General features: G+C 32.2%; 1 protein-coding gene across 2 annotated transcripts; it reads left to right on the top strand.

Annotated features, from left to right (window-relative positions):
- Positions 1–1878: 1878 nt before the first annotated feature.
- Positions 1879–10284, top strand: LOC128159055 (uncharacterized). Of its 2 annotated transcripts, XM_052822096.1 has the most exons (3): positions 1879–1965; positions 3521–3572; positions 7686–10284. In XM_052822096.1, exon 3 carries the CDS (start codon positions 7760–7762, stop codon positions 9398–9400), a length of 1641 nt encoding a protein of 546 aa, XP_052678056.1. In that variant the 5' UTR covers positions 1879–1965; positions 3521–3572; positions 7686–7759; the 3' UTR covers positions 9401–10284. The 2 variants fall into 2 exon arrangements, with proteins under 2 accessions (XP_052678056.1, XP_052678057.1); XM_052822097.1 differs by lacking the exon at positions 3521–3572 and having other exon boundaries at positions 1881–1965.
- The last annotated feature ends 771 nt before the right edge of the window (positions 10285–11055 follow it).

Below are 11055 nucleotides of genomic sequence, written 5' to 3'. Positions count from 1 at the left end.
TGTTTATCAAAAGAAATTTTTTTCAATTATTTTTAAGGTATTCAATGTATAACGACCACATTTTGTACCTAATAAATGAATGGTCCAATTTTTTAAATCATGATATTATTTTGAAGGTGTTATGAAACAAAAATACTCCACCGAAGGAATTTTCAAAATTTTGATTATAATCCTAGTAATTTCACCTTAAATTTTGCATTGAAGTCTATGGACAACGTATGTTTTATTAAGATATTGTAAAAAAGTAGCTTAAAATTTGTAAAACTCTCTTGGTTAATGCATGCATAAGCTTTCTCTTTATTGAAATATGAAATAAAATAAATAATTTACCGCAGATATCTTGACGAAATTAAAATTTTATGTTTTTCATAAAGGGAAGATAACTCTTTAAAAACATTTCAAGGTGCAAAATGGCCAGCTTCTTATATGTTGTTAGTCATGTGAATATAGTTCATTTCACTTGCAATGTAATCTAGCAATACATATTTAACTAGTTTAAAATGATTCAAAATTGTTCATTATCCCGTCATTATACATTGAATACCTTAACTTCAACACCAAGTTGTCCTTGAATGTCCTCGAATGAGTAAATCTACATCGGTTTGTATAAGCCATGAATGATCACCTCGATTGTTCATCACTTTATTTTGAAAAATAATCTTTAAAAAAGAGTATTGCTAATCAAACTGTATTAATTTTATGTATTTTCGAGATGGATTACAACTTGTTCATTATTTAACCTGTATGTGTAGTCTATATGTAACTGTAGATTAAAGGGAAATTGGTTGTGTTGTACATTTAACGTTTAATTATAATATTGAAAGCGCATGCTTTATATTACTCAAATGACATGAGTATCATCAAAAGTGTCCTGATGCATATTTTCTTTACAAAAAATAGCAGTTATTTGTTACTGATATATATTTCAGTAAATGTATAATTATATACGTTTGAAAATGTGTACAAATTAAAATTACTTCTTTTAGGCGTATTGGTTAACGAGACGTAAAAATGTCTGATAAATGTCTAATAATTTATCCCTGCATATGTCTCTCAGGTTCTATCTGTTAATGAATTGATATGAAAAACAAGAATGAATTAAGTAGGTTAGGATATCCTAACTTAAGATGTTCCTTAGTTGATCTTTGAATGTTCTTAATTTTTTCCTATGTCATATGCATATCTTGGGTAATATCTTAGAAGAGTTTCATAAACATGCATGCAGATTTTCTTTAAATTTGATGCATGGTGTCTTTAGCTGTAATTTTTTTTTAGTAAAGAAAAAATTCATATATTTTACATTTTAAATTTGGGATTTTCCTCTATTCCTAAGTAAAGCTTTCCTTTTAAAGAAGATAAATACCGTCTAAAAGTGACCACGCCCATTGAACCCTCTTTAAACTGAACAGTTGTATCATTCACATGGAACAGTTTTTAATGTGTCTTGCCTCTCTATATAATCTACGGATAACTGAATTAGATTATTGTTTCGCCTAAAAGCGTAGGCATTGTGAATGTTATTTATTGGCATTTATGCTTAGTACTGAGTGCTTTCAATTGAAAATAATAAAATGGCTGACACAAATATGAAATTTGAATTAACTTACACAAGAGATGTGCGTTGCCTGGTTAGAGCGTTTCACTGAGCTAACATTTAGATTAGTTTTTTTTTTTTTTTGGGGGGGGGGGGGGGGTTTGTAAAATGTCTTTCGTTTTCTAATATATTTTCGATCAGAAAAGCCATCAGATTTTAATCAAATACAAGGTCACTATTGCTTATTTGTACTGAGAAAAAGTTTGATTCCCAGTTGTCTTGTATATAGCATATCATCTGATATGATGCAGAGCCTACATACATTATCGACTTTATTCTATTCTTAGATCTTGGGCATTAAAGAGTGCTGCTTCCACTGTGGCACCCGAGTCCTTGTAACTGGACGGGGAGATATAGACGTGGAATAACCGGTAAGTGTTATGATATTTGAATTATCATCTTTTTGATGCATGTATACTTTTAGTTTTCTTTTAAGCTTATTTAACAACAATTTTTGGGGTTTATTTAATCAAGAAAATGTTAGCATTTCCTTATAATTGTCACGTTTTGTTTAAAAGGTGTTTGCTTCTGTCTTTAGTTTTGTTTTTTTTGTTTTCCTTCAAATGATAAGTTAAGTTTAACAATTCAATCTGTTTTATTTGTTATGATAATATCGTTAAAAAATCCTGGGTTTTTTGGGGGGAGGTGTGGTTGTTTAATTTTGGTTTTTGGTCTATTCTATTTAATATGTGAACTTTAACAAAAATCGATCCGTTGCTATTGGTACGAAACTACACGAATTTGTTATACCTTGTTTAAATAAATATAAACCTGATTTAATAAAAGAAACATTTTTAACAAGTTAAAACGGCTTTGGTATAGTCTGTGACGCAATAGAACAAGAGCTCTGTGGTTATTTGTAGTTTGTTTCTGTCTAAGCAGTCTGTTACAAAATACCACAGCTTCCCCGGGGAATCTGTAACGAAGCCAAATGCATAAACGAGTCGTAACAAAATGATATTGTAACTTTATTTTATGATCACTCTAATGTCAATCCATGGAACCTGTCACTAGAGACTATTATGACATTCAAAAAGAAATCAAATACCGATGCATCTGAATTCTTGCTACATTTACGTTTAATATTTCAACTTGATTACTGCCGCTCAATGTCTACAACACAGGTAATAATTTTGTTACAAAAGAGATGTACCTGTCCATATGTTTAAGTTCGCAAGATGCAAAGGCTCCGCTAATTTTTTCCTGAACATAATTGGACTGGGATTCGTAGTCAGATTTTTTTAAGTGGCGTTAGTCATTAATGTAAGTCGCGTTAACATTTTACGTTTTAGTTTTCTTCTCTTGGTTCAGTTAACAGATTTCAGTCAAAAATCACAAATTAAGAATCCTTACGAAAAGTTCTATGTTCGTCATTCCACTACAGCGCTATGATTTTTTTAAAATGGGTAATTTTTTAAAATTGAAAATGGAGTGGATGCCTCTTGAGTCTACTATTAAGGAACTTTTGGAAATTTTGTTATAAACATGTACCGGTAAGCATAACTAGACGATCAAAAGGAATATAAAGGGCCCTGAAAGAATTTTACATTTTTGGTAGGAAATTTGGGGAATTTCTAGTAGATTACGTTAAAAAATTTTCCTCATGAAAACTTTATTTCTAGCCAGAAATCACTCGTAAATATCCACGAGGAATGCAAAAATCTTCATAAAATCTATAATTAATATTTTTTTAAACGTCTTAATATTTTCAAGGTTTACAAGTTACGTGATATGATCTGGTGTGAGGAGTATTCATTGCCACATCTGTTATATCTATTGTTTTCTAATTTAAATTGACATTCGTTACGTGTTGTTAGAGTGCAATTCAAACATAAAACCAATAGATACATGCAAGGTATGTTAAATAAGCTTTACGGAATGGAATTGCAATGCGCTTTGTTAAACAACATACGTTCTTCATTTCAGGGCCTATTCGGCAATTTAATTCATATTTAACAGCTCACCTTTAGAATGAAAGGTAAAAGGATTCGTTTTGTTTTCAAATGCATGTAATATATCTTTATTTTTCATGCATCTAAATCTGATTCCATCTAAAAAAAAAAAAAAGGGGGGGGGGGCTTTCCATTTAGTACGATGAGAACCCATCCTTAGTATATAATGACTTAGAAGATGGTACCTCATGATCAAATATTTTAAGTTTTTTTTAATGTATTTCTCGTATAACACATTTCTAGTTACCTAAGATTCATTTCATATACACAACATGACCAATAACAATCCGTGTGCCTATAATTTTTCGTGCTGCAATAAAAACAATATAATATATAAATAGTGCCTGTTTGGGCAGGTAACAGTTGAAATTGACACCCCGAGAAAACCATTGTCAACCGACGCGAAGCGGAGGTTGACAATGGTTTTTTTTAAGGGTGTTAAATTCAACTGATACCCTTCCAAACAACACTTTTTATTTTAATATACTGAATGTCTCAATTTTTAGAGAAAATGTTATTGCTTTTGTATAGATATAACGTGAATTCTACGAAGAACTTTACGCGCATGTAACAATTCGTTGTGTTACCCGTTGCCAAGTGTGTTGTTAACGATGAGGGTAATAGAACGAGTTATCAACAGCATCTAAACTAATCACATTTCAGTATTTAACATGAAAGTATCATAATGGTAACAAGTTGGTAACTTTTAATTGCTAATTTAAAAGTCTCCATGTTTGACAATTTTAGTGCTCTTTTTAACATCTTTGAATGAAACATAGTTTGATAACTTTTAAGAATGGGAGAAAATATTTCTAAAATATTTCTAAATCAAAAAGCAACTACAAGAATTAAACATATACCCAATCCATTTAGTTTTACGTATTGTGATAAAAAAAAATATCGCAAAAGAGAAAAATGCAATCTTTATGAAAAGACTGGTCAGTGTAAGATACTCATGGATTTGGATCATCTTTTTTCTCCCTTGATTCGCGAATATAAGGATTTTCAACTCAAGAGTAATGGTAACATTATTTATTCAGGATATTGTTCTGAATAATCACTGAAACGTCGAATGGCATGAAATGATGTTCTATTTGAATATTGAATATCAATACCAGATTGCCTATTTAGTGTCTGGCAATAGTTATAACATAGACAATGGAATCCGTCTTACGTAGGCAGTTCTATTCTAAGGACGAAATACGACAGAAAAAAAGTGAGGTTCTTTTTTCTACAAGAATAATTGTGGCTCTAAAACTCCATCATCGCTGGTGGAATTTTTTTTATAACTTCTACTCGATTGCATTAACTTAATGTGACATACATTATATTCAGTTTTAAGGTTTTAAAACACAATTTCATAGAAAGATTAGATTAATTTTGTAATATGATTGAATCTTAAGTATATTATGACAAATATATTTAAAGATCTAATTCTCTCTCTCTCTCTCTCTCTCTCTCTCTCTCTCTCTCTCTCTCTCTCTCTCTGTAATTGATGAAGATACCTTTGAAAAGAAAAAAATATTCTTCCCTCAAGATGGCCACGGAAATCGATATACACCTTGCAAATGAAAAACGCCATCAAACAATTCTTTACATAAATGTAAATTGATCCTGCAAGATTTGCTTACGTTATAACAAGATATTGGTAACATAAACTATGAAGTGTTGTCGTGTAATTTCCTATATTTCAGTCGGATATTTCGATGCCCGTTTAACATGCTCCTCGCGTACTTCTAGCAGGATGATGATAATCTCCCATACAATATAATAACTTGTAAAACACTTTTTCAAATGTCTCAGTTACAACAAAATTACTTTATCTATCGATAATAATCGCTTAAATCTTTGTTATTCGGCAAAATATTGTGAAACGTAAAGATTAGTCAACAGGAAATAAAAAACAAACATTCACCGACTAAAAACCTTGAAAATGATATCAATCACGCTGTACAAACCAACATAATTTTTCCACACAATATTCTCTGAATAACTAATCGTGACGTAGCCATAGTTTCATAACAAAGCCATCGGTGGGTTTCATTATTCTGACTCTGAAATTGTAATCAGACATTTTCATGTAAATTGCTTGGATAATACAAAGTTAAAGCGCCGTAGACGTTTCCATGAATTATTTGCTTCAGAAGTTGTTTTGTTGACATTGTCTTTTGTTACCTCCAGCTTACGTTTCTAATAAACCCCGTGTTTGTATGTACGTTATTGTTGTTTGCACTAAGGTGCATTCGTCTGTTAAACAAACTGTTAGTGATAAGAAAATTGTTCTTATCGATGTTTTGGAAGCCAATATTTCCTCCGATATATTTTGATTTCAAGCAATATATGATTACTTAACTGAAATAAACGCTGAAAGTGCTGAGGAGTCTTCTATAGGTAATAATTTTTTTTTTTTTAAATTAATCAGTGTGCATTGCTTTGACCGTTCTTGCACAAGCTAAATTGCTAATTTTTCGTTCCGAGTTCATACAAAAAAAAACAGACGCTCTAATCAAAGCATAAAAATGTACTTTTGCATTGTCTTTTTTTAGATATGTTTTTGAATCATATTCAATAATGTCAGGTAGATACCACTACAATCATGAGGTGTCGGGCCACGGTTGAACGGTGAAGACCAATGACAAGTGAAGCATGAAACACACATTAACAGTAGTACATTACTATAACAGTATATCTAGCACATGGGTGTACTATTATGTACTTTCATCCATACTTAATCAAAATATTTCTCTGTGATATTTTGCATGAATACCCTAAAGATGTAAAAACATCCACTGTATAATTAATGTAGTTTTTCGCTATCCTAAATTGCTGGTACTTTCAGTTGCGTCATTCGATGTCTAAGTACTTTTTTCTTAAGATCTTTTTTTAATGTTACTTTTTCATGTTTTGTTATTGTCTTGTTCTCTGCTGCATGGTAATTAAGTTATATCACAATTATCATTAATTAATCATCCTTGTTTTAATTGGTTTTATGATTGACGTTGTCCTTCATATATATAAAAGTAAATTTTAATGTTAATGATATTCTTGATTTTTTTTTCTTCCTTCCTGACTTATTATACAGTAAGTCATCAGTACACACTTATTAGTCATCATTTTCTTCTGTTTAAATCATCATGTTTTTAATTATCACTGTCGGAGAAAATGTTTGTGTTCGATTTTAGTTTGGTCTCCATAATTATGTTTTTCTTTTTAAAATTGTTCTGTATTTTTTTATTAGTTTAACAAATAGCAATTTAATTCCCCCTTTTGCTATCATTTTTTCCTCTAATGTCATAGAATAATTTTTTTTTTCAAGATTTAAGATATCATCTTCCGTTATAGATTTTAAGTACAGTTAAATGTATTTCTAACCATACAATCAATAATAAAGGACAAACAAATATTTTATGAGAATATAACAGATACTTCAAGGACTCTAGCTATTATAATTTTTTATAGAATTGCATTAGATAGATATAAAGTTTATTAACAATATATCAAAAATTTCAGACGCTAAAGATGCTCATTAAAACGAAACTACCTAATGTGCAAACTTAATATTGAAATACCATGCAGGCATTAAACTTGGCCTATTTACATCCTTTTAAGTTCATATCAAATAATCCTTAACCTCAGAGACTTCGAAAAAAAAATCTGGTGGGTGATACCAGTGTAAGCGTTTAAGGATGACCAGTAAATATGTCAGTAGCCCAGGAACAATGCCCATTTCCAATACTAGTATCACACAGTGACAGGTAGTTGCTCTCTTTTTCTTAAACCAGGGAACATAATTTCTTTTTTCAGTTTTAATTACCTTTATCGACTTACAAAATCGATTCCCGACTACAATCAAGAAACTTCTCCTACAAATTTGAGACATTAAAGAACTATACACACGCAAACACTATGGTAATATGATATGCTTCAATTACTAGCAGATGTGTTTAACAAGTACTCCAACATTACTGATGGTGAACTATTGTTTGTCGATAGCTTGGTCACCAATAGTTCATTAATTGAAGGTTGCTTTGAATAGCAAATCAATGTCCAATTCCGCATTGGAATTTGTAATTTCAAAAAACCAGTAAACAGAACGTTGGAATTTAACGCTATTTTATCTAAACGTTACTTTATTGCAGATAATATGTGACGGCTGTCGTATCTGAAGATTTGGGACAAGGAATACACGAATAAAACAATTCATTTCTGTATAATGAATGTGACTTCAACCTTCAACCATGACGTATTAGATATACAAGACTTTAACTTCATTCTGGACACGGACGTTTTCATTCTGTGCTGTGACGTAGTGATCTTGCTTGCCGCCGCCTTTGGGATCGTCGGGAACACGCTCATATGTGTTTGTATTATAAAATCTCGTTCGCTGCGAACCCACATAAACGCTAGCTTAATGAGCACTTTGATTGGTAACCTGGTCGCGTGTGTCACTCTACTTCCGCTCCGTGTGTATCTTTTCACGGCTTCGAAAACGGATGAAGAAAGCTGGGATTCGTTATGTAGGGCGGTTGTGTTTTTCAGGACATTTAACGACACGCTTCAACTCTTCATGCTCATCACAGTTAGTTACGAGAGATACCAGTCCGTAACTAACCCGTTCAAGAAAAATGGCCGCGCGAAGAGGACCGCGGTCTTAATTGGTCTGTCTTGGACGGCATCGAGTGGATTAAGCTTCCTATCGGCATTTCTCTTCGTGGATTCCTCCCTCGTCGACAAGTGTCTACCAAACACGCTGACTTCTCGTTTGTCCTGGGGAACGCATGATTTATATTTGATTTTCCCGTTTGGTATCGGAACATTATTTATCATTATTGTGTTTTATAGTTTAATTATGTTGACTCTTTTGAAGCATAGAAAGAAATTGCACAGCCATACAACTCGTCGTAAAAATCGAGTGGTGCCTCAAAAGAAAAATGAGGACTTCAAGGGTGTTGACAAATCATCGAGTAATTCAGATATTTCAGCCATCAAGCTCAGAACTCCACAACACTTCAACATCAGCATGGAAAAAACCAGCAAATACTCCGATTTTAATTTAGATGTGGAAAATAGGATAAACAATACCGAAAGTATACAAGGCATTCAAAAGAATAATAAAGTTTCAACCAACGGTGACCCAAAACAGCTAAATAAAACGAATTTAAGCATAAACAGTAATGATAAATCATCGGATAAACAAACGGAACAGTTGTCTGTAAGTAAGGAAAATGTTCAAAACTTACAACAAGGGATGTCTGAATGTGACAACAAAGGAATCGAAGAACCCTTGAAAAAAGCAGACAACTCTGTGGTAGAAAATATTAAAAATGAATTCACACTTTCAAATGACCAGGCGTCTAAAATGTCCGACGATAAAGCGCAAGACAATCTAAAAACTGAGCTCAGTTTAAAAGCAGAATCCCTGAATGATGCAGTGTCAACAATCAGTCAACAGAAACCTGTTGATTGCGTGAATACTGATTGCGTCATTCGTATTTACGACATCAACGGTGTAGTGAACCGTGTTTCGACCAAAGACACGACCTACTCGGGATCTGTGTGTGTAATGAACTCTCAGAGCAGAGAGCTCGGCAAACGGAAAGTAGAAGCACGTGCTGCTAAACGTATCGCCATCATGATCGGCGTATTCACCTGTCTCTGGATACCACTTCCGTTGACTGTTCTGTTAACGAGAGACAGCGAGTTTACCATTTTGCAGGCTCATGCGTTAATTGTGACAGCGACTTTGGGGATGTGTTCAGTGGTAATAAACCCACTGTTACACAGCGCCCTTAATAGACAACTTCACGCGTCATTGAAAAACATGGTCAGCATCAGGAAGTGTGGATGTTGTTAACGTCACGACGCCCCATAGTCGGAAACTAACGATATCGATTTAGAAATTAGAAGAACGAATTACCTCATGTTTAAAGAGAAATAAAGTAGGAGAAATGAGCCTTTTGTTTGGTTTTGAAATACTTCAATTTCTGCTGACAGTTTGCGACCGTCAAAAGTTTCATTTTCATTGATTCAAAATTGTATTGGCCTTGACTGTAATGGTTTAAGAAATATTAGAATGGTATGGTTAAATTGTAATTTTTACACGCACAATTTATTTTATGTTCTAATGAAAATAACCAATCATTCGTTAGGTACTTTAAATTTACAGACAAGGAAACGTTAAAACATTTAAAGTAGGTCTGACATTACAGACACAGCTAAAACCACATCTTGCTTGATATGAATAGATGGTATTTGATTCAATATTTCTATATCACAAATTAATCAGTTTGGAAAATAAAAAATACTATATAAAGCTGTTTTGATTTCTCTGAATGGACATTGTAATAAAATGTCATCCGGAAATATTTACAGTAATTGGTAAAAAAAAAAAGTGTTATTGTCTTTCATTCAAGTATCGCTTTGAATGACAGATTTTATCATTTGGTTATTTTAGATAATAACAGTTGACTTTAATTTTTTTCTAAATTTGTGTTAATCACCCAAGAGTTTCAAATATATGTGTTTTTATTGTAGCATTTTCTTTAAAGTTATGATTATCCTATAGCTCTTAATATCCGACTATTATATAAGACATTTTTTGTGTAATAAAACTTTGAAATTGGTTATCTAGAAGCATTTTTGGAGGACACAAGTTGATTCATAGTAAAAATATAATGCAAGTGTGTTCTAGTGATGAAACAAAGCGGAAACTGACAATTCTATAATCTTTACAAATAAGTTCAAATGAGGAAGATTGCATGCTGTTAATGTACATAACATTGAATATAATAAAATAAACGTCCATTACACTTTCCGTACTTTTGTAAACATTCGAAATGGAAACCGATTTACTATGATTCTATGACCTTAATCATCAGCGTTTGTTTTGGAGTGCTTTTGGTTTAAGTACTCTCATTTGTTTAAAAAACCCATAGAATTCCATGATTAGAAGAAGCTTTTGTAAAATATTTAGACAACAGAAATAATTTCCAATCATATACGGTGCCATGAGAACCATATGTGTCATTGGCCATCTCTCCCCATTCGCAATCGAAGGAACTTTGGGGTTTTTTTTCTCGTTAGGTTTTTTTTTCTCGTTAGGCAATAATTGACCCCTATCCTGCTTCAGAATCACGTGACAGGTTGCGTAGTAATTTTAGGCATGTAGTAAATAGCAAGGTTATTAAAAACCTTGTATTGGAAGTCTTTTTACAGAAAAATAAATTTTTATTTTATGAGTGATTCAACTCCAGGACCGGTTCGAGTAAAATCATGTATCACCTAAAAACAATTAAAAAAAAAAACAATCAAAGAATAATCTTCAATTCAGTTTTGCGAAACGAAGTAGGAGTTAGCGTGTTATAAAAAGTAAAAGTTGACTGTAAAGTCGTGTGGTGAAGTACGATTGTATGATAATAAGTAAACAACAACGGTTGTCAAGAATATTACTTTTATAACGCATGTAAGAGTATTAGTGAAAAGTGCTTTTGGAAATGACTATGGGTGATG

Source organism: Crassostrea angulata, chromosome 8 (assembly GCF_025612915.1).
Source record: "Crassostrea angulata isolate pt1a10 chromosome 8, ASM2561291v2, whole genome shotgun sequence".
NCBI lineage: Eukaryota > Metazoa > Mollusca > Bivalvia > Ostreida > Ostreidae > Magallana > Magallana angulata.
This window is presented reverse-complemented; position numbering and strand designations above follow the sequence as displayed.